Source organism: Muscardinus avellanarius (genome assembly GCF_963383645.1).
Source record: "Muscardinus avellanarius genome assembly, chromosome: 4".
Taxonomy (NCBI): domain Eukaryota; kingdom Metazoa; phylum Chordata; class Mammalia; order Rodentia; family Gliridae; genus Muscardinus; species Muscardinus avellanarius.
The window spans coordinates 108,186,263-108,207,784 of record NC_137789.1 but is presented as its reverse complement, the minus strand read 5'-3'; the positions used below and the strand labels follow the sequence as shown (position 1 = coordinate 108,207,784).

General features: G+C 40.6%; 1 protein-coding gene across 1 annotated transcript in view; it reads left to right on the top strand.

Annotated features, from left to right (window-relative positions):
• The window catches only part of CCDC6 (coiled-coil domain containing 6), a gene marked incomplete at both ends in the record, with an annotated part of 103,137 nt that overhangs the window by 38,812 nt on the left and 42,803 nt on the right, over positions 1–21,522 (top strand). Inside the window, one exon of the mRNA XM_080694222.1 lies at positions 14,327–14,476. Within this exon, the coding sequence (XP_080550348.1) occupies positions 14,327–14,476 (150 nt within the window). The remainder of the gene's footprint in view (positions 1–14,326; positions 14,477–21,522) is intronic.

The following is a 21,522-nucleotide window of genomic DNA, read 5'->3' as shown; positions in this document are numbered from 1 at the left end:
GGACCTTGAAGCTGTTACGGTCACTAGCATACGTGGCATTCTCATAGGCCTGCATTCTGGTAGAAGAGACAGAGGTGAAGAGTAAAAAGATAATAAATCCCGGTGGACATGGATACATTGCCAGAAAGGAAGCAGGAATGTCCTGCTGAGTGGCCAAGGTCTCACTTGAGGTTTGCGGGTGGGCGGATTCTTTGGGGAGATCTGAAATGACAGGTAGGCAGCCAGGGTGCTGTGTGTCTGCGTCTACCTAGTACCCAGTTCCCACAGCAGGAACTGTGAGGCTGGCCTGTGTGGGGCCAGCTGTGCTGGTGTGTCTGGGTGTCAGGAGCTTGGGTGGGAGTGGCTGGCGGTGGCTCAGTCCTCGATGGAATGGTAGGTCATAGGAAGTACGCATTCTGAACATGATAGGAAGCTCATTGGAAGGTTTGAGCAGGGCGATTAAGTGATCCTTTTTCCTTCTATAAAAGCACTGGATTCAGAGTGGAGCACAGATGGTCCAAGAGCAAGAGCGGAGGAATCAAGGGGCCAGTTAGGCAGCTGTCAGATGTGTAGGAAGAGATGGGAGTGGATGGACCATAGGCAATGGAAAGTCTGGAAAGAGACATTCTCAGTCTGTCCTGTTAGATACAGAACCTTCTGGTAGTCCCGTGAACACAGGGCATCCAGGGACAGAAAACCCAAGGCTGGCTTCTGGCTTTTTGCTTGAGCAACTGGGTGCCTAGATCTTGGGGAGGATGGGAAGGAATTGGGGGATGTATTTGTGGCTGGTTATGTTTGAGGTGCCTATAGATCTCTAGCAGTTGACTGAAAGTCTGGAGATCTGGGAGCTTTTTCAGCTAAGCCGTCTCATGTCCCTTTTAGTCAAGTTGTACTTGACTGTAAAGCTTTGAGTTATAGCTCATACCAATGCTTTGAGGTCACTGGGGCATGACAGGTGGGAAGTGTGCTTTTTCCTGTGGCTTCCCTTGCCTTTCCAAAGATAGAATGAAAGACATTCTTTTCAGACTTGGGGAGTGTCAGGGGTCCCCAGCACCACTCCCAGACTCGATGATTTGCAAAGAGGACTGAAGACTCAGTATCTAGTCACACTCATGGCTAAGATTTATTAGAGCAAAGGCTCCACAGCAAAATCGGCAAATGCAACAGGTGCATGGGATGAAGTCCAGAGGAAACCCAGCACACGCTTCAGAGTCGGCCCAGTAAGTCACAGGATGTACCGATTGTTCCAGCATTGAATCGTGACCGTTTCTGTGCTGTCTACGAGAAGCTTCTTTGAGACCCAGAGCCCAGGGCTCTTTACTGGGGGCTGGTTGTGTAGCCTTGCTCTCTGCCTAGCACACATAAAAATTCTACATCCTCAGAGGAAAACAGGCTTTCATTGTGCACACTATGGCTTGGAGAGTTTAGGTGCAGTGAGCCACTTTTATCCTTATAGGAGGGATGCTCCCCAAATCTAAGCTCCCACGTGAAGCCCATGTATGCAGTAGCAGAACTCTCAGAACACACCAGTCAGGCCTGCTGTGTTAACTCTTTTCTGTGCCTAGGAACCCTTCTGTTTCTCATCCTGCATATTCTTTGTGGATTTGAAGCCATATCTTCACTGGCTTGCTTGTGGTAGACCTGCCCTGGTGGCCTCTTTGACGGGTCTTCTCTTCCCCTGTGCATCTGCCTCTATTCACCATCAGAAAAGGATTGAAAGTGGGCATGGTGGCACACACGTTTATAATCCCAGTACTTGAGACTGCAAGGTTAAGGCCAGCATCAGCAACTTAGTGGGAAAAAGTAGGGCTGGAGGTATAGCTCTGAGATTGGAATGCCCACACACAGAGATTGAGAAATTTCTGGAGTAAGCTAAATGTCCAAAGCTTGCAGTCAACCCACAGGACACTATACTGAGCTACTATGCTATCAGAAAATATGTATTCTCCTGTTGGAAGTAGTGGTAGCAATAGCAGAAAGTGGCTCTTTTGCAGTCCTTAAAGATTACCTGTCAGTCACCCAACATTTACTTAACCCGCAGTTTGGGAAAGAAAATTACAGGGTCTCTTTATAAAGATGAGTTGCTCTGTGCAACAGCACAAATAATGTTGGCTTTAATTGCAAGCTAGTGGCTTTAGGCTTCTGGAACATCGTGCTGCAACCTTGGACCAGGGGCAGGCACTGTTACTCGGTTGTTGAGGTTAGGCCACGAAGAATTAGGAGATCTGGAGCCAGTCCAGGATTTGAGTTTGAATTGTAGACCTCATGCTTAGTAGCATGAATCCTTGGGCAAGTTGCTTGACCTCTCTGAGCCCATTTCTCTACATATACTACTGTGAGGTTGAATGTGATGTCGTTGTGAATTCAGTGATGATGTATTAGGTTTAATTGGCCTTTGTCTTTTACTATAGTGAATACTTAGCTTTTTCTTCTGTGCAACTGTATCTCAGTTTATTTTTATTTCTATTTTGGTACTAGGGCTTGAACCCAAGGGCATTCTACCTCTGGGCTACACTCCCAGTCCTATTTTATTTTTATTTTGAAATAGGGTCTCGCTAAGTTGCAGAGGGCCTCACTAAGTAACTGAAGCTGGCTGTGAACCTGCAATCCTCCTGTCTCAGCTTCCCAAGTGCTGGTGTTACAAATGTGCATTACCACCATGCCTGGCAACTGTATTCCATTTAAAATTTTTGTTCTTCTGGCTGTGTATGTAGCTGGGTTAAGATCATCCTATGGCTAGTTGCTAAATGTATGAATTAATGATGTTGGTACTCATTAATTGCTAGGATTATGCATCCCTTCAGGGCATTAACAATGTCTATGGTAGTCACTGTCATATCCACACAATGCTTGTAGTTATAAAAGATGCTCTGTCAAATATGTGTAATAAATTTTGAAAATCTGTGGACTGTGGCCTCTTTTTGTACTTGGTAGAAAAAGAGATGGTTAGAAACTAATTATTGAGAGCGCAGAAGGGGACTACTTTTGGGGATTAGTGTTAAGGTTCTCTCTTCTTGTGCCAAAAGGAGTGGGAACATAATTAGAAATACAGATTTCTGCCAGGCATGGTTGTGCACGCTTGCAATTTTAATACTTTGGAGACTGAGACAGGAGGATTGCAGGTTTGAGGGCAGCCTCAGCAAGTAATGAGACTCTTATCAACCTAGTGAGACCCTGTTTCAAAATGAAAAAAAATAGGGCTGAGAGTGTAGCTCAGAGGTAGAGGTTGTCAGAGGTAGAGTAACCCTGGGTACAATCCCCATTACTACAAAAAAAAGAATTTCTGGTGTAGGGGAACTTTGCGTTAGGTATGTGGGGAGTGGTGTGCAGACACTATTTGATTTGAAATAATGGTCATTTGCAGTCAATCTATAATCCAACCATCTCTGAGGTGAGATTGACAGCCAGGAAGTTATATTCTCTGTTCAATCCTTTGTTGTTTTTATTTCCTTTAAGATTCATTCCTCTGTCTTTGGGAATGAGCCTAGGTTGAAAGAAGTTGGATTCTGTGTTGTCGTCGTTGTGTTTTGGTCCACAATTGGTTGTTCCCGAGGTCCCCTTATCACAGAGCTCCCCCTATTGATTCTTGCTTGAAGGAGGTGCTTGACGGACTCGTCCTCAGGGGCATGCCTATGCCAAGCACACTGAGCTATAGAAATGTCATGTTTTGCAGGTCTCTGGCATTGGCCCACTGCCAGGTTGGAAACCTCAGGTGTGGGGTAGGTACAGGTGCAGAGCGTGTGGCATTAGTGGTTTTCCTGTCAACAACAGCAGCAACAAATAAAACTGTAGAGGCTTCCTTTTAAATACTTATCTCCCAGGAGTAGGGCGTAATACCTTCCCCCAGCAGCTTCTGAGCCAAGGCAGGCTTTGGAGGTAGTAATTTCATCAACTTGAAGACCATGTGTTTTAGTCAGTGATATGGACCGCAAACATAGGACACTGATGTGGGCGTCTCTCTTTGTGTATGTCTAGCTTATGATACTCATTCTTACAAATGTGTGTGGTTTGAGACCTTGTTAGGCACAGCTCGATTTTTTGTGATCTTTTTCTATGGTGCGTATACATCTACAGGGCTTCTCTTTTTAGGAGATGGAGTCTGTTTCCCATCCCTTCATCTTGGCTTTGATCTTGAGTCTCTAGCTCAGTTAAACCTGCTGCTAATGCAGCCACGTAAGTGAACCCAGTAAAACTAGTTAAGGAAGCACACGTCAACCCACAGTGTGTGGCAACTAGTGTGTTGTTGCTAGGCCTGGAGTTCAGGGGTGGTTTGTTATGTAGCAATAGACGATGGTGAGCATGTTCTGAGAAAATACTTGGACAAGGATCCTAGTATGCTTTTATTCCTCCTCAAAATAGTCATTGAGGTTAGGGAAAAATCTTTCACATTTTAGTGCATTTGGACCAACCTGATTGGTTTCATCTCAGTTGCCAGTGGGGAAAAGATTGCTTGGGTGGTACCCCATACTAGGGTTGAGAGTTTGAGTATACCACATATGTGGTAAGCACAGCAGTAGGCAATAAGGAATTCCGAGAGGAAAAATGAGAAAATACCAAGGAAATGCAAGCATTGTGCCTTAAACTGGCTTGGTATTTAAAGAGAGGGTAACGTTCCCTTTCTCCAACTTTTATAGATTCTCTTTGCCTTTGGAACCCAGGATCAGGCTACTTCTTTTCATAGCACAGTTATACCATACCATGAATGAGGTTTTGAAAGCTGGCCCTGGGAACTGAATCACAATTTATGCTGTTGAAATAGAAAATGTTTATTCTAACCTGGTTATAAATTAGAACATTTATGACTTTTAGAGCTTTCGTAAGTTGAAGTTTGCTAATAAACTTAGTTGACATAATATTTGAAGCATGAGTTACCTATTTTTCTAAATATAACAAAAATATTGGACATAGTGACAAAGTTAAAACTTTCACATTTTATTATATAGTTCTGTTAAGTCTACATCTCTTTTGTATTTGTCTAAGGCTAGTTACCATTTTTATATTTCACACATATTAGAGGTAATTAGAGGTATATAATAACATTTACCACAAAATTTAATGTCCTAAAGAGTACAAGGATTTTTAGCGTATTTGCAGTTTTGTAATACCTACTATAATCTCATTTTAGAACACTTTTGTTATCCTAAAGAGAATTTTGTACCCACTGGGAGTCAGTCCATATTCCTTTTTCTTGTAGCCTCAACCTTCCCTGCTCAGCCCTACCCAACCACAAATCTGTAAATTTGCCCATTTTGGACACTTCCTATAATGAATTTATATAATACATGGTCTCTTTTGTCTGGTGTATTCCAGGCACTACTGTACTATTTTTCAAAGTTTATCCATATTGTAACGTGTCAACACTAAGAGTGTTGATAAAAAGATTTCTCCACTGTGAAAAAGAACCATTGTTTAATATTTAATATGTCATATAATGAATCATAAAACAAATCAAGTTACAAAAGCCAGACAAGATGAACACCTAGATTCTTACCACTTAGATGAAGAGTAAGAATGGTGCTGTTACCATTGCATTTACCTATGAATTTTTTATTTTTTCAGTTTAAAAAATTTATTTTTTGCCGCTGTTTTATTTTTCATAAAAACTGATTCTTAGATTCATTCATACTGTGTTTACCTCTATCTCTTTTGATTTCACTGCTTTATTTTCTGTGAATGTACTGTTTCTCTTCTGAATAGGTTATTTGGGATATTTTACTTAGCAAAAATGCAATGGGTGTTTTTGAATTGTTTGCTTATCCATATGAAAGCACATGTGATTAAATAGAATTGGTACATAGTAGAGTATAAGAATGTTTAGCTTTTCAAACACTTGTAGCATTTCACACTCCCAACTATATAAAATGAAAATGCCTATGGCCACATTCTTATAAAAATGTGATCTTATCAAATTGTCTTGTTAGTCTAGGGTATCATAAATGGTGGCTTAAGTTTTCATTTTCTTGATTTCTTGTGAGGATGAATATGAATATTTTAAATTCACCATTAAAATATCTTTCTAAAGTAGCTGCTTGTGTCATTTTTGTGCCAGAGGCTTTATTAATTTACAGTTATTCTTCCTATGTTCTGGGTACTAGACATGTGTTACATATTTGCAAATACCTTCCGGTTTCAGGGTTCCCTTTTCACTGGATCCTTTCTCTAGCTGCCATCAATATTTTCTGTCATTGGGTTTTAGTACTTTGGTTATGATTATTAGGGCATGTGTCATTTTTGTTGTTGTTTAGTATTTTCCCTGGTTGATATTCTGAGTCCTGTGGATCTGTGGTTCTCTTACTAATTTTGGGAAATTCTTTGCCATATCTTTTCAAGTTATTCCTCCAATAGCAGGGATTACAGGTGTGGCCTGGTTTTGTGATAAACCCTTTGTGAAATAATTTCAGTTTGTCTTCACTACGAACTCAGAGGGAGGTAACAGAATAATTCATACTTTCCTAAGGAGAAAACTACCTGGAGTGATCAAATGCCTCCCCCACCAGGGGCCACACCCCTGGAGATGGGTACAGGTATCTCGCAAACCAGGCAGTGGACTCCAGAGTGTGACACTGGATGTGAAACTCCTCCAAAATGTGGCCTGTCTGTTACTGTTCCAAGAGAGAGAAATTGATATGTTCAGTGTAAACATTTAGCAACTTTGGCAGAAATTTCTCATTGCTGTAGATCCAAGCATGTGATCAGTGAACTCATCTTGAACCAGGCATGGACCGATTTGGGTGTTGGTGAATTCACAGGGTGAGATGTGCAATAAACAGTACAGGAACATGCTAGGCCTCTGCAGATGGTGTTGGTGGTAGAGCTAACTGGCCTTTCTCTGAAGAGGTGGTCTCAGAGGCACCACAGGAGGTGAAATTTGGCAACTATTAGGGCTTCAGGCTCTGAGTTCTTTTTATTCAGGAAGTTACCGTTCAGTGTTATTGTATATCATACCTTCCAGTCCTGGGAAGATAGCCTGGGCATAGAATCTGAGGCACAATAGCACAGTGGCCAGGGCTTATCATGATTCTACTGGCTCCTGTGTATGTGTTAGTGACTTGCTGTCCTTTCTGGAATAGAATAAGAGTGCTTTAACTTATCAGTTGCTTTTACTGTGAGCTACCGTACAGTGCCTGCAGGCACTAGCCTGGGACTTCTGCAAACTACATGGGCAATGGTAATTCTCAGGTATGCAATTGGAATCCTTTTCTTGACTCTCCTGCCATACTGGCACTTAAACAGGACATTTGTGTTGATAAACCTATTGATGTGACTGGTATTTGAGCCAATCCTGTACGAGTCACCAGCCACAAGTCATGAGGGGTTCTGTCAGACTGAGCATCTCTTAAGCAATTGATATGTGCAGCAGTACACCTTGTAATTGACGGTTTAGAAGAAAGAGCATGGTTTTATTCAGTTGCTTGGCTGTTGGGTGGTTCCCTACTCTAACAACACAGTTTCAGAGGCTGTTTCAAATTAAAATGTTAGGATCATTAAAATTTATGTTGTAAGTGACAAGGATAGCACAATAGCCAATTTACATAATTAGAATAAAATATTCAAATATATGCGTAAATTTAAATAGCTAAAAAATAATAGATGAATCTTGCTTGGATTTTTTTTTTTTTTTTTTTTTTTTTTTGGGTGGTACTGGTACTGGGGGTGGAACCCAGAGGCTTTCTACTTCCGGGCAATACTTCCAGACTTTTTTTTAATATTTTATTTGGAAACAGGGTCTCGCTAAGTTGCCGAGAGCCTCACTAAATAGCTGAGGCTGGCTTCAAACCTGTGCGATCCTCCTGTCTCAGCCTCCCAAGCGCGAGGATTACAAGCGTGCACCACCACGCCCGGCTTTGGATTCTTAATCATTAAAATTTCAATATATCTTAGTTGAACTGGAAGTGGTGGCACATGCTTGTAATCTCAAGACTACAAGGAGTCTGAAAAAGGAAGATCACAGATTCATGGTCAGCCTTGACAACTTACCAAGACCTATTTCAAAATTAAAAATAGGGCACTGGGCGTGGTGGTGCACGTTGTAATCCCCGCATTTGGGAGACGAGACAGGAGGATTGCGCTGGTTCGAAGCCAGCCTTGCTAGCTTAAGAGACCCTGTTTCCAAATAAAAAAATATATCAAATAGGTCTGGGAGTGTAGCCCGGAGGTAGAAGGGTTTCCAGGAACCCCAGTACCACAAAAAATAAAAAATAAAAATAAAAATAGGGCTGGGGCTTAGCTTGAGGTAGAATACCTCTGGGTATAATTGTCAGTACTACAAAAAATAAGGATATCTTAGTTGTATAATTTTTTATTAAAAGTCATGAACCAACTTAAAAGTAATTTTTTAAGCCAGTGCAAATGTCTTCTCTTGGTAGACACTTGACCTTTGTCCTGATTATATTCTTTCCCTCCACCTGACATCAAAAAGATGTTTGCCTGTAATTTCTTGCTTTGGAAAACCATTCTTTATCGCATGCTTGACAGATGATGAGTTACATCATCCTATGTGATTTTGGCATGTGGGTTTTCTCATCAGCACTGGGTGCTATCGTGACGAGTTTTGGAATTCTTTTTCTGCTAACCCTCCAAATGCCACTGATAACAAAATGGAGATGCTAAACAGTTGGTGGGGGGGGCTTCTAAGGGATTCATTCCTCATCTCAGTGCTTGGCTGCTGTGACAAGAGAATTTCAGCATGTGCCAGTTAGACAAAGGCAGATGTTAGTTTAATGTCAGAAATAAATTCCTATGGCCGTTTGTAAGAAAAGGTACATATTTGAAAGCAGCTTGGCAAGGAGAATTTTACTTTTCTGGGATCCTGCCACCAGTAAGCCAGGCATGCAGGAGCAGCAAGGTGGAAAACTGCTGGGTGTTTTATTTATTTCCAGTGTGGGGGCTTCTGTGCTGTACTCCTATTGGTGGGAACCTAGCCTCACAATCTTTAAGCTATTGGCTGAAGGGGATTCTGGGGGAGGGGTCAGCACCCACAGTTTCCAGGAAATGCTCTCTTTACAAAAATACAGACATACATAATGTTTCACAATGGCAGGTTTGCAAAATGGAGCCTAAGTCAAGCAAAGCAATTCCTTTGGTAGAAAGTAGGGGATACACGTTCAAGGGAGAACACAGGCCACCTGGAGAGGGAGGGAGCATCTTTGTGCTCTCCTACCCCGTGAGGGTGTGGGTTAGGGGCACTCAGCAAGAGTGCGGAGGTCGGACTTCTCCATCCTCAGATCAGTAGGTGGTGGCTTGGTGGCACGGAGATTGACCTTCCTTATGGATCCTTTCTTTACCAAGCAGCTCAGGAGTCCCAGGTTGGGAGAGGGGTGTGGGCCACTCAGGATTTTTGCCTAAGAAAGAAGCAGACCTTGAAGAGTGCCGATAAAGATTTTGAAGTGTCTAGATTTTAAAACTATAATTCCTGCTTTCATTCTGGTTTGTCTTCTTTTTTACCTTTTATTTATTCTTCCCATCCTCCCTACTCCTATCAAATTTGTGCCCAGGTCATGGTAACAGTGGGTCAGAGCAAACTGTTTTGCTTATCCACAGAAAAATATGCTCGTGTAGAGTACGGTCATTTACAAACTTAGTAACTCAGGAGAAAATATTTTCTAAGAATTGTTTTGTCTCTGTGCCTCCTAGCCCGCCACCCCTGCCAGAACTTGATAAATTTCTCCTCCCCTCCTTCTTTATTTCCCATCTGCTATGTCAGATTTTAGGTAGGATCTGGAAAGAATGATAGTTTATGGTCTGGTCTCCACATTAATAGGAATTGAGTGACTATTGCTGCGTGGAGAGCAGTTGTTTAATAGCAGACACTAACACATGAATAAGATTATGCTCTTGACTCCTTTTCTATACAGAGCACTAAGAACCATATTAAACATGAAAATAGAATCACAGATTTTTGTCATTTTCCCTCTAAATTTCCCCAATCTTTTAACTATACAAACATACACAAAAAAGATTGCTTCTTTCAAAGAGTTCCTGATATTTTTGTTCACATTTTTATTGGAGAGTTTATAGATTTAGAGGTAAAGCTTGATTCATTTATTTAACTTTTAAGATATGGCTTTGATCTTGAGTTTTAATGTGCCTAGGCAAGCTGAGATTTTCAGGCGCTTCAGATATAAGGGGAAATATACAGATAAAATGGTGAGGATGAGATTTCTCATGGAGCCTTTTTCATCTTGCCTCCGTCCACCTGTTTGGCCGACTCTTGTCTTCCATGGCATGCCCAGGGTTTGTTCTTAGGTCTTGGACTGCCATCTACTTGGCTCCTTCTGGATTCTCTTGGGGGAGTACATTAGAAAGGTAATTTGTTTCACCATTTAAATAAAAAAGGCTTCCTTTAGGATTAGGAAAAATCAAACCAAGATCAAGATTAATACTGCCCATAGGATGTAGAGGAACCCTACAGGAGAAATGATCACTTAATGTTTTGTTTTGTTTTTTTGGTGCGCACGCGCGTGCGTGTGTGTGTGTAGATTGAACCTGGGGCTTTTCTACCTCCAAACTATACCCCTAGCCCTTTCGTGTTTTTTTAAACAGGGTGTGACTAAGTTGCAGAGTGCCCTGCTAAATTGCTGAGGCTGGCCATAAACTTGGAATCCCCTTGTCTTAGCTTCCCAAGGACTGGGATTACAGGTGTGCACCACCACACCTGGCTTACTTAGTGCTTTTTATGATGCGTAGTTCTCTGATAATCAAGCTTACCCATATTGCCAGTATCTTATGACTTGTTTTCTACTAAAATTTTTCTCTGGGGCTGTTTTGAAAACAATATTTTGTCTTTTGTCTTCACGTTTGTGTTCATCCCTAAAATAATCTCTACCCATTGGAACATCACCACCTACTCCTCCATTAGTACTTAGAAATGGTGGCAAAAACTTAGCTAAAGGTCATGTTAGCCCTTCGTTAAGCACCTTTAACTGGCCTCAACTGGACAATTCCTTATGCTTATTCCAGGGGTCCTGAGAGTGGCATTTTCTATTAATGGGATTTAATTAGAAATAAGTGGCTATTCTAACATGGTGAATAAGTTTGCCAAAGCCTGGACTTCCCTAGACCCCTGTCTTGTCACTTTAAAAGTAACCTTAGAACAGGCCTATATCTCTTCATTTCCCTGTTCACATCGTCATAAAATTTTGCTATTCTTCCTGGAAAGAACTCTCAAGGAAATTGGGCTCTTGTGAAACACAGGCCCCGCTAATTATGAGAGTCCCTTTTTCTCAAATCAGGAGACAGTTTACAAATCATAAGTGTACAGTTTAGTTTCTAGTGTACTTAAAATGTTTTGTAAACTGTTCACACTAATTCCAGGACATTTTCATCGCCTGCAAAAGAGGCCCTGTGCTCATGAGCAGTCATATCCCAAACTTGTTTTCTCAAAGTTCATTTTATATCACGATGATATCTATTGTTCCCAGAAGTTAATGGTTACCTGTGGGGAGAGACCTATACAAATAAAACTCCATGGGTCTGTTTTCTGCTTCACAGAGATAACTCTTAGCATCTTATTTTTGGTTTATTAAATTCCAGATCCCCAAATAAAGAGGAAGGTGGTCTGCAGAGCCTTTGAACCTGGTCCCCTTGATTGCTTATGATTCAATTTACTGATCTTCTACAATATTAAGTGTGTGACAGTGTGCACGTAGTTGAATCTGGCCTGGTAATGAAATTAATTTGTGGCAATTTTTTTGTGTGATACTAGGGATTGAACCAAGGAGCATTCTACCTCTTAGCTACATCCCCGGGCCCTTTTATTTTTTATTTTGAAACTGGTGCTCACTAAGTTGCTGAGGGTATAACTAAATTCCTGAGACTGGCCTTGAATCCTCATCTCTCTACCTGGGATGTGCCAGTATTGCCAGCATGTGCCACTACTACGCCCAAGTGCAAACATCCTTTCAAATCCTAAGTCAGACTCACCAGCAAAAGTATTACCATTTCCTCTCTACCTTTCTTTTCTGTAACTTTTTTTTTTCTTTTAGAATAATTAGAATTCAAATCATATAGGGATTTTCCAGTCAAAACTAGAAAAATGGGTAGCTTGGAAAGATTGTGGACTTGGATATATGTTGCAGATATGCCTTAAGTAAATGACTTGGATTCCTGCCCATACACTGATGATCTTGAAGTTGGTGAGTTTAGAAGAGGCATGGGGATTGATTTTTTTTTTCTTTTTTCTTTTTTCTTTTTTCTTTTTTTTTTTTTTTTTGTGGGTCTGGGGATGGAACCCAGGGACATTCGGCCTGAGCTGAACCTCTTGCCCTATATTTTATTCTATTTATTTATTTATTTATTTATTTATTTATTTATTGACGGTACTGGGGTTCCTGGAAGCCCTTCTATCTCTGGGCTACACTCCCAGACCTATTTTATATTTTTTATTTGGAAACAGGGTCTCTTAAGCCAGCGCTGCTGGCTCCAAACCAGGGGGATCCTCCTTGCTCTGCCTCCCAAGCGTAGGGATTACAAGCGTGCGCCACCACACCCGTTTATTCTCTTTATTTTGAAACAGGGTCTCACTAAGTTGCAGAGGACCTCACCAAGAGCTGAGGCTGTCTGCGAACCTGGATCCTACTGTCGCCCTGCATGGGGATTGATTTTAAAGGGCGGGGAAGTCCCAGTTCTTGGCAGTCTCCCTTGACCCTTAGTGGAGAGGATAAGGCACCGAGGAGAACTAGTGAAATGGGAGGCTTGGTGGGAGCTCCTGGGGGACGAGGGGACTGCTCGCTGGGCGCCCTCTTCTGGTCAGAGGAACTTATTAGCTGATGGTTAACTGTTACTGAAAGCTCCTGACTATTCCAGAAGGGCTGATTTAGGAACTTGAGTGCTGGAGTTTTTTCCAAAGATCCCAGCTTTTGTGTTACTTTGTTTTTCAGTCTTAGTAGTATGTGTGGCTCACTTTTGTAGACTTGTTTGGCAAGGAGACCTAGGGCCACTCTGCTGGGAAACCGGGGCTAACCATCAGTATTAGGGTGCAGGTACCATAGAAACTATCAGTATTCAGGTGCAGGTGTTGGGAAAGTTGGCAGATAGGTACCAGGTAAGCCACCAGAGCTGGCAGTTATTGTTGCCCTTTTAATGGCACAAGGAGGTAATTGTTTAACATGGGTATCCTTTTTTGTGTGATACTGGGGATGGAACCCAGGGGGCATTTTACCTCCAAGCTACATCCCCAACCCTATTTCTTATTCTTTATTTTGAAACAGGTCTCACTGAGTTGCAAAGGTCCTCACTAAGTAGCTGAGGCTGTCCACGAACCACGATCCTCCTGTCTCAGCCTCCCAAATTATGGGGTTTTGAGCATGCGCCCCCACACCCAGCTCATGGGTGGCCTTTGAGCCCTCTCCTCTGGCTCTCTTGTATTTTAAGTAGTAGGTGCTGGACGTTTGCAATTCATGTAACTCTCTCTCCCTCAACTTGTCAGATAAAACAGAAGTACGTTATTATAAATGCACCAAAATGTTGTGGTTTAAAAAGTGCCTTGAATTAGTTGGGTCCATTTCTTTCTGAAAAGATCAGTTTTCTTCAAGAATGGTTAGATTTTTCTTTTTAGACAACTAATGCCTTTTGGGTAGGCTGTGTGGAAGAGTACTGCAACCCGTATTGAATTATGTGTGACACTCTTTGTTTCTGTACTTTTCATATATTTTAATTAATTAATGCCTCTTCTTGCTCCTCCCTTGCCCCAAATTCCCAATAGGGAAATAAGGTCAAAACAAAACAACAAACTCTCATCTGTCTCTTTGCTCCTTAGGGTCCCACTATCTTATTATAACTACTTTTTAGCCCTTTGGCATATTGCCTTCTAGTAATTATTCCATATCAGTGTGTCTATGTGTATCTTTGTTGCTTTCTTCTTTTTAATGGTATATCCAAGCCCTTTTGCTAATGTCCTAAGGAAATGGTAATGCTTTTGCTTTTAAGAGATTTGAACTTCTCTGTTCCAGTAAAAAAGGAAAAAAAAAAAGTTGCCTAGGTGTTTTAATTATGAGCCTATGAGAGGCAGTGGCTTGCTGAGAGATGTCACAGATCAGAAGACTCTTGGTCTTCTGGCTGTTGGTTGAGGAGTACTTCATAAAAACCACAGTACAGTCTTTTCTAATTTGACATACTGCTTTGAGGACAGTGCATAAAACAAGGAGGCCCTGGGGTACTAGCAATATTTGCTTTTATGACCACTGCTGAGTCCTTCTGACTTGTGCTTCTTGGGGTGTGTTGGTCACAGTTAAAAATAGAGCTCTAATTAAAATAGGCACCCTCTCTGGAAACATGCACTGTATTACAATTAGTAAATTTCCTGTTTCCTTAACATGTGTTTTTGTTTTGCTTATTTTTTTTAAAACAGCAAGCCAGGGCTGAACAGGAAGAAGAATTCATCAGCAACACTTTATTCAAGAAAATTCAGGCTTTGCAGAAGGAGAAAGAAACCCTTGCTGTAAATTACGAGAAGGAAGAAGAGTTCCTCACTAACGAGCTCTCCAGAAAACTGATGCAGGTGAATCATCTTTGCTACCCTCTCATCTTCCTTGCCAATTTTTTGCTGTGGGGGGAAAAATGACTTTGATGGAGCACTTTGCTTGAAACATTCGCTGATGAGGTTATAGCTGAAGTTCTTGGGAGATTAAAAACACCATTTTAAACATGACACCCATGAGATACCTACCCAGGACTGTGGTTTGGGAGTTCACCTGCATAGGAAAGGTAGGAGTCTTTGTATCCTGAGCAATTAAAAAAAATGGCTTATGAGCATAAGGCCATATGTGATATTGTAGGTAGCATTTTGGAAATAAAGGGGTTAACACCAAATGCAAGATTTCTTTCTCCCATTTCTATTGAATCTGTAATGAATACATAAACTCTTTTGATATTGCAAGTGTGCTTTTGCACCAAAATATTAGAATATAAAGTAAACTGTCTTTAGGAAAAAAGATATTCATGATCATTAAAATTACAAACAGCTATGTTCAAATGGATGAGCAATGTTACTAAGCAGATATCAGATACTATTAAAACTTCAAATTAATCACTAATAATACATAGACACCAAACATAGTTACGAGCTCATTCCCCTCCCTACTTTTTAAAAAAAAATTAAGTTTAATAATAAAGTATAAGTAAAAAAAAAAAAAAAAAAATTTAAGCCGGGTGTGGTGGCGCACGCTTGTAATCCCAGTATTCGGGAGGCTGAGACCCGAGGATCACAGTTCGCGGACAGCCTCAGCTACTTAGTGAGGCCCTCTGCAACTCAGTGAGACCCGGTTCCAAAACAAAGAATAAAAAATAGAGCAGGGGGTGTAGCTTGGAGGTCGAATGCCCCTGGGTTCCATCCCCAGACCTGCAAAAAAAAAAAAAAAAAATTTTTTTTCAAAGGAAATATTTTGTGCGTGACTCAGTATGAACTTAAGAATAAATAGGCTATTGGATTGTCATTATTTAATGCAGCATGTCCAAAATAACAAACAGGCATAAAATTATCACAAGAGGAACACCACTACCAATTTGTTCTTAGATGTCTTTAAAAGAGATACCCCCTTGCATTTCCTATGTACCAGCATCACTATCAAGTTCATTTATTAATCAGGTTGAAATATATATTTTAGAAAAGTTGTAATAAGACATTTGAAGCTTTAAAGAAAGTACGCCAATTTTTACCTCCTCGGGGTACTGCAAGCTTTGTTATGTAGAAACTTTAGTGTTAAGACCATATAGCAGTCCAGGAAATTTTAATCTTTCTTTTCTCACCTTTATTTCTGATTGCTGATTAAAGCCACTGCTGCAGTCTTAGCAGAATGTGATTTATATGGTAGCTGTTGAAATGTGAAGAATCAAGGTATTAAGACATTAATCATCTAGCAGAAATTCATGGCAAAATTTTTCTGTTGAATTTTTTTTTGTTTATGCATCTGCATTGCCATTTAGAGAAAAATGAAGGGAAAAGGTAAATTTGACTTCTGATATATCTCACTTGGCAACATTAGACAGCTTATGTGCGTGGTGCATCTAGAACTTTAGGGATGCAATTATAGTTTTTTCCCCCCAAGTTTAGTGTGTAATCGGGCATCCTGATTGATACTGCAAGAAACATTTTTTTCCTCCTAAACTTAACATTGTTTTTAGTATTTGGGGTCTTTGATCAGAGTAGTTATAAAGCATTGAGAACCTAGCCAGATTCTGTTTCTGTTCTCTTGAAAGCTTTATCTCCAGTGTGAGTGGCTATTGTCAGGTACGGTAGCACATGCTTGTAATCCAGGTACTTGGAAGGATGAGACAGGAGGAGCACAGGTTTGTGGCCAGCCTCAGCAATTTGTGAGGTCCTTCCCAACTTAGTGAGACCCTGTTTCAAAGTCAAGAATCAAATTGGTCTGGAGGTGTAGGTGGTAGGTAAGATGTCCATAGTTACCATTTCCAATACCACAAGAAGTATTAAAAAATTAAAAAATAAGATAGTGATAAGCTAGTTAAAACAATATCCTAGGCATAAGAAATTTTAAATTTAAAATTTAAGCTCTGAGCATACTATAAACTATGCTATAACCTGAAGAATTGTAGTCATTGTTTTTTTTATTTTTTGGTACTGGAGGTGGAACCCATAGGCTTTCTACCTCCAGGCTATACTCTCAGACCTATGTTATATTTTATTTGGAAACAGGGTCTCACTAAGTTGCTGAGCGCCTCACTAAGTAGCTGTGGCTGGCTTCGAACCTGTGCGATCCTCCTGTCTCAGCCCCCCAAGTGTGGGGATTACAAGTGTGCGCTACCATGCCCGGCTGTGATTGTTTTTTATAATTCTCATATCTAAAAATTTGTTGTCTTAGGAGAAAAAATATATTAGAAACCTAGATCTACTCCCCTCATATTTCTAGAGATTGAATAGTGCATAAACTGAACATAGTACTTGTGCCCAAAGTACTATGTAATGTGTAGCCCTAAGACTTCCTGTAGCTATTTCTTATGTTCACCCTCAATCAAGACAGTATAATTTGAGGTGACTGTGACGATATTGGGGGATCTCAAGATGAGTCTACATCTTATTGATGATTCAACTCACACAATTTGGACCAGTGAATAATTTGCATGTTCCTGAGACAATTTCTCATGAATCCCACCTTGATTTTTAAGCTTCCTTTTGTTGCTGTTTAAATATGGTGGTTAAAATATATACGGCATAAGCCGGGTATGGTGGCCCATGCTTGAAATCCCCAAGCTTGGGAGGTTGAGACAGGAGGATCGCACGGGTTCGAAGCTAGACTCAGCTGGCTTAAGAGACCCTGTTTCCAAATAAAATATAAAATAGGTCTTGGAGTGTAGCCCGGAGGTAGAAGGCCCTTGGGTTCCATCCTCTAGTACCCACCCCACAATATATATATATATATATATATATATGGCATAAATTTACCATTTCAATCATTTTCGAGGGTACAATTCAGTGCCATTAAATATATTCACATTGCGTGGAGCTGTTACCACCGCCTACCTCCAGAAGATTTTCAAACCTAAACTACTAAACAATAAGCCCCATTCTCTTCTTCTGGTTCTTAGGGTTTTGAAAGGAGATAAGTAGCAGGTAGCTTAAAGTTGAGGTTTGTGGGCGAGCTTCTGAGTTAAGCCCATTCTGTGGCAAGATCAGTAATCTGTCACCGTAGACACCAGGTATCAAAACATTTTGTAATAACCTAAGAACGTGCCCTTTATTGTTAGCCAGTTGGAGAGGGACCTCATAGCTGCAGGAGGGAAGGGTTGTCTGGCTTTTGATAATAATCCCTGAGGCTCCCAGCACATATTTCCCTAATGGTTTCAACTAGTCCTTTGTTGAATACCCGCATTTTCTGTCACCCGGCATGGAAGTACTGCTCTCCATCTGGAAGATTTTTAGAGTAATTGATACCAATAGACTTTTCCAACTGTGTAATTACTTTAATATGATTTTCTGGGATGTTTGCTTCTGGGTAGGACTTCTTTTTAAATGAAAAGCCTGCAAAGAGAAACCATACTGCAAGTGTCACCATAGACAAATGGATGAATTGACCTGTTCACCATGAAAGTATTTAGCATTTTCCACCCAGAGGCCACTGAGAGGCTATTTATAGAACAGTTTTGGTTTGTCAGCGTGCTTTGTCTATTTTCTCTGATAGTAATTGAACATTGCTTTTATGTGCGTTTCAAAGGGATTCTTTGATCCCAAGAACAAAAATGAGAGTATTGCTATAGAGATGTGTCTCTTCTTATCTCCTGTGGCCTGACTTGTATACCTTTAAAAATTAGAATCAAGGCTACTTAAGTATAGTGAGATAGAGGAGATCCCTGCTCTGCAAAAGGTCAAGTTTGGGTGAGAGCTTAACACCCCCAACATGCTGATCCTCACCAAAACAAGCAGAGAGAGAGAGAGGGAGAAAATGAGAGAACGTGGCGGCTTTTCTTCCTGATTTTTGTTTGTTTGCTTGTTTGTTTTTTTTTTTCCCTTTGGTGGTACTAGGGATTAGGTCCAGGGGCATTCTATCTCTGAGGTATATTTTTATTTTGAACAGGGTTTTGCTAGGTTGATGAGAGTCTCATTACTTGCTGAGGCTGTCCTCAAACCTGCAATCCTGTCTCAGCCTCCTGAGTACTCGGTTTATGGACAGGTGCCACCATGCCCGGCCTCCCTTGATATTTGTGTCTATCTGTTATGTTTCCATTTTGTGAAAACTCCTGTCTGAGAAATCTGCATATTTCTGAGCCCATGTTATGGGATTGACTACTTGATTGATGAGAATTTGTCCTAAAAAGAACGTTCTAGCAGGTCCAGCACAAACCGGCTTCACAGCTAAATTCTGCTTGGAATGCCTTGAAGAAAAGTCATAATTTAATCATTATTTGTAATTAAAGCTCATAAGAAATATTTTTATGAGCAAAACTACCAGAATTTGCTATATAACATGCACATTAGCAAAAGTCTGAAAGACTATTCTCTAAGATGTTAGCACTTGTGTATTGTGTTTCTGGTTATGTTATTTTTTTGTGACTTTTTCCTTCTAATTTTGTAAAAAGTAACGTATTTGTAACTAGAAAATATTGTGTTCCTTTAGAAAGGAAATTAAGGAAATTAATTAATTAATTTATTTATTTATTGGTACTGGAGATTGAACCCAGGAGTGCTCAACCACTGAGATACATCCCCAGCTATTTTAATTTTTTATTTTGAAACAGGGTCTTGCTAAGTTGCCCAGGCTGACCTGCAACTTGCTCTCCTCTTGCTTTAACCTTCCAGAGTTGCAGGGATCACAGGTGTGTGCCACCATACCTCCTTAAAAAGGGAACTTTAAAATTGTGTTCCCTAGTTGTCCTTGGCATTGGAAACTTCCCTCTGGGTGTCTGTCTTTGAGAGCTCGGGGTCTTGCTCTCGTAATTGCATGCCTTTCTTTGAGTGCAGTCCACATAAACACCTGCAGAGCCGGGCCTATTCGTGGGTGACAGAGGATCCTGGACAGCCCATATCATTCAGAGTTAGTATAATCAGAATGCTCAGATCATTAGTTTAACTCTGGACCATCTTTATGTGATTTGCTCCACTACCTGTATCATAAAAAAAAAAATCCTGATTTCCCTAACTTAACTACCAATCACCAATGCTACTTGGAAGACCTGTCACTTCTGAGACATTGAAATTGCCCTAGCAGTTGTAAATTTCCCCACTTTTCTGCAAGCCTGATGTATCAGGTTCACTTCAATCTTTTGAGAGCTTTATGCCAGGCTGGACTATTGCTTATACTTTTCACAGCAAATATAATTGCTAAAAGTTAATGAATATCTTAAAAAAAGAAACTAGAACAAGACCGGGACAAGAAGAGTACTGGATGTTACATATATCTCGATCTTTACAATCTAACTACTGTGCATGGTGGCACAGGCCTATAATCCCAGGTTCTTGGGCTGCTGAAGCAGGAGGTTTGCAAGTTCAAGGCCAGCCTCAGCAACCTATGGAGACCCTATCTTAAAATAAAAAATGTCAAGGTCTGGGGATTGTTTGATTGATAGCACTAGGGATTGAACCTAGGGGCATTCTATCTCTGAGCTACACCCTCAGGCCCTGTTTCAGTTTTACGTTGAAGCCAGGTGTCACTACTTTGAGCGTCTCACTACTTGCTCAGGCTGTCCTCAAACCTGTACTCCTCTTGTCTGAGCCTCCCAAATACTAGGATTATAGGCATGTGCCACCGTGCCTGGCTAAGGGCTGAGGATTTAGATCAGTGGTAGAGTATCTGTGTGTTCAATTCCAAGTATTTAAAATTTCTTTTTTTCAGACCTTAAAATAACAAATAAGGTTTATAGTATTTTACTTCCGATTCACATTTGAAAGGATCTGGCCCTCAGAAAATGTCACTATAGCTATAATAGAAATTCTATATCTTAAGCGGGGGAGACATTAATTGATGGGAAGTGCTAAGGAGGAAAAGTTTTCTGTATTTTCTGTAAAGTGTCATGACTTGTTCTTATTATTGACTTTTAAGTTAGAATGCTTCCTATAATTATAGTTGAAATTTTCCTAGCATCTGTAAAAAGATATGATAAATAGTAGAAAGGAAATTATATATAGAACTACCGATTGAGCTATCACTACTAAAAGATGGGTAGCTGAACAGTTTAGAAAGATGTCATGCGATGGCATTATCCTTTTATGTTTTTATTATTCATTTATTTATTTTTGTGGATCTGGGGATGGAACACAGGGGCATTCGAGCTCTGAGCTTCGCTCCCCTGCCCTATTTTTTATTCTTTATTTTGAAGCCGGGTCTCACTGAGTTGTAGAGTGCCTCACTAAGTAGCTGAGGCTGTCTGCAAACCGCGATCCTCGGATCTCAGCCTCCCAAATGCTGGGACTACAAGTGTGCACCATCACACCCAGCTTCCTTCTATGTTTTTTATAGAAGAGTAAAACAAGGAGAAAGAACTTCAGTAGCTCCCCAGTTCTGCCTGTTCACCTGGACAGAAGGTTTCCCCTTCATTTGCCTTCTGCCTTTCTTCCCTGAAAAAGATACTTCTTCCAATACCATCGAACAGATTTGTGTTCTATCTGGAGCTCATGCTTTTCTAACTCCATAGCAGTTGTATCTGAGTGTGACGTGTCTGTAGGCTTCAGAAAGGAGTCCCGGCTCTCGGTTCCTTCTTTCCAAATATGTATACCAGAATCAAAGGCTGTTACCTACCCCTCCAGTCACCAAGATAGTAATGAAACTATTTTGTTTGTGCAGGCAGTGAAATCACACGTCAGGGTAATAAATTATGTATGAAACTTTCATTAATTTCAAGGACACCAAGGCTAAGATTGCTATTTCAGAAGAAAACTTGGGTCTCCCTGTGGGAATGGAGAAGAGACCTTGAAATATGATCTTCATTAAGATGGCCAGACCTGTAGCCCTCTTGGCCTGTAGTTTTGTGGGGTTTTTTTTTGTTTGTTTGTTTTTCAGGGCTATTAATACTGATCAGCAAAATTTGCTGTCACATAACAGGTGTGGCAGATTTTTTTCCCTTATTTTCATTCCCAGTTATCTGAATCTCAGCTTT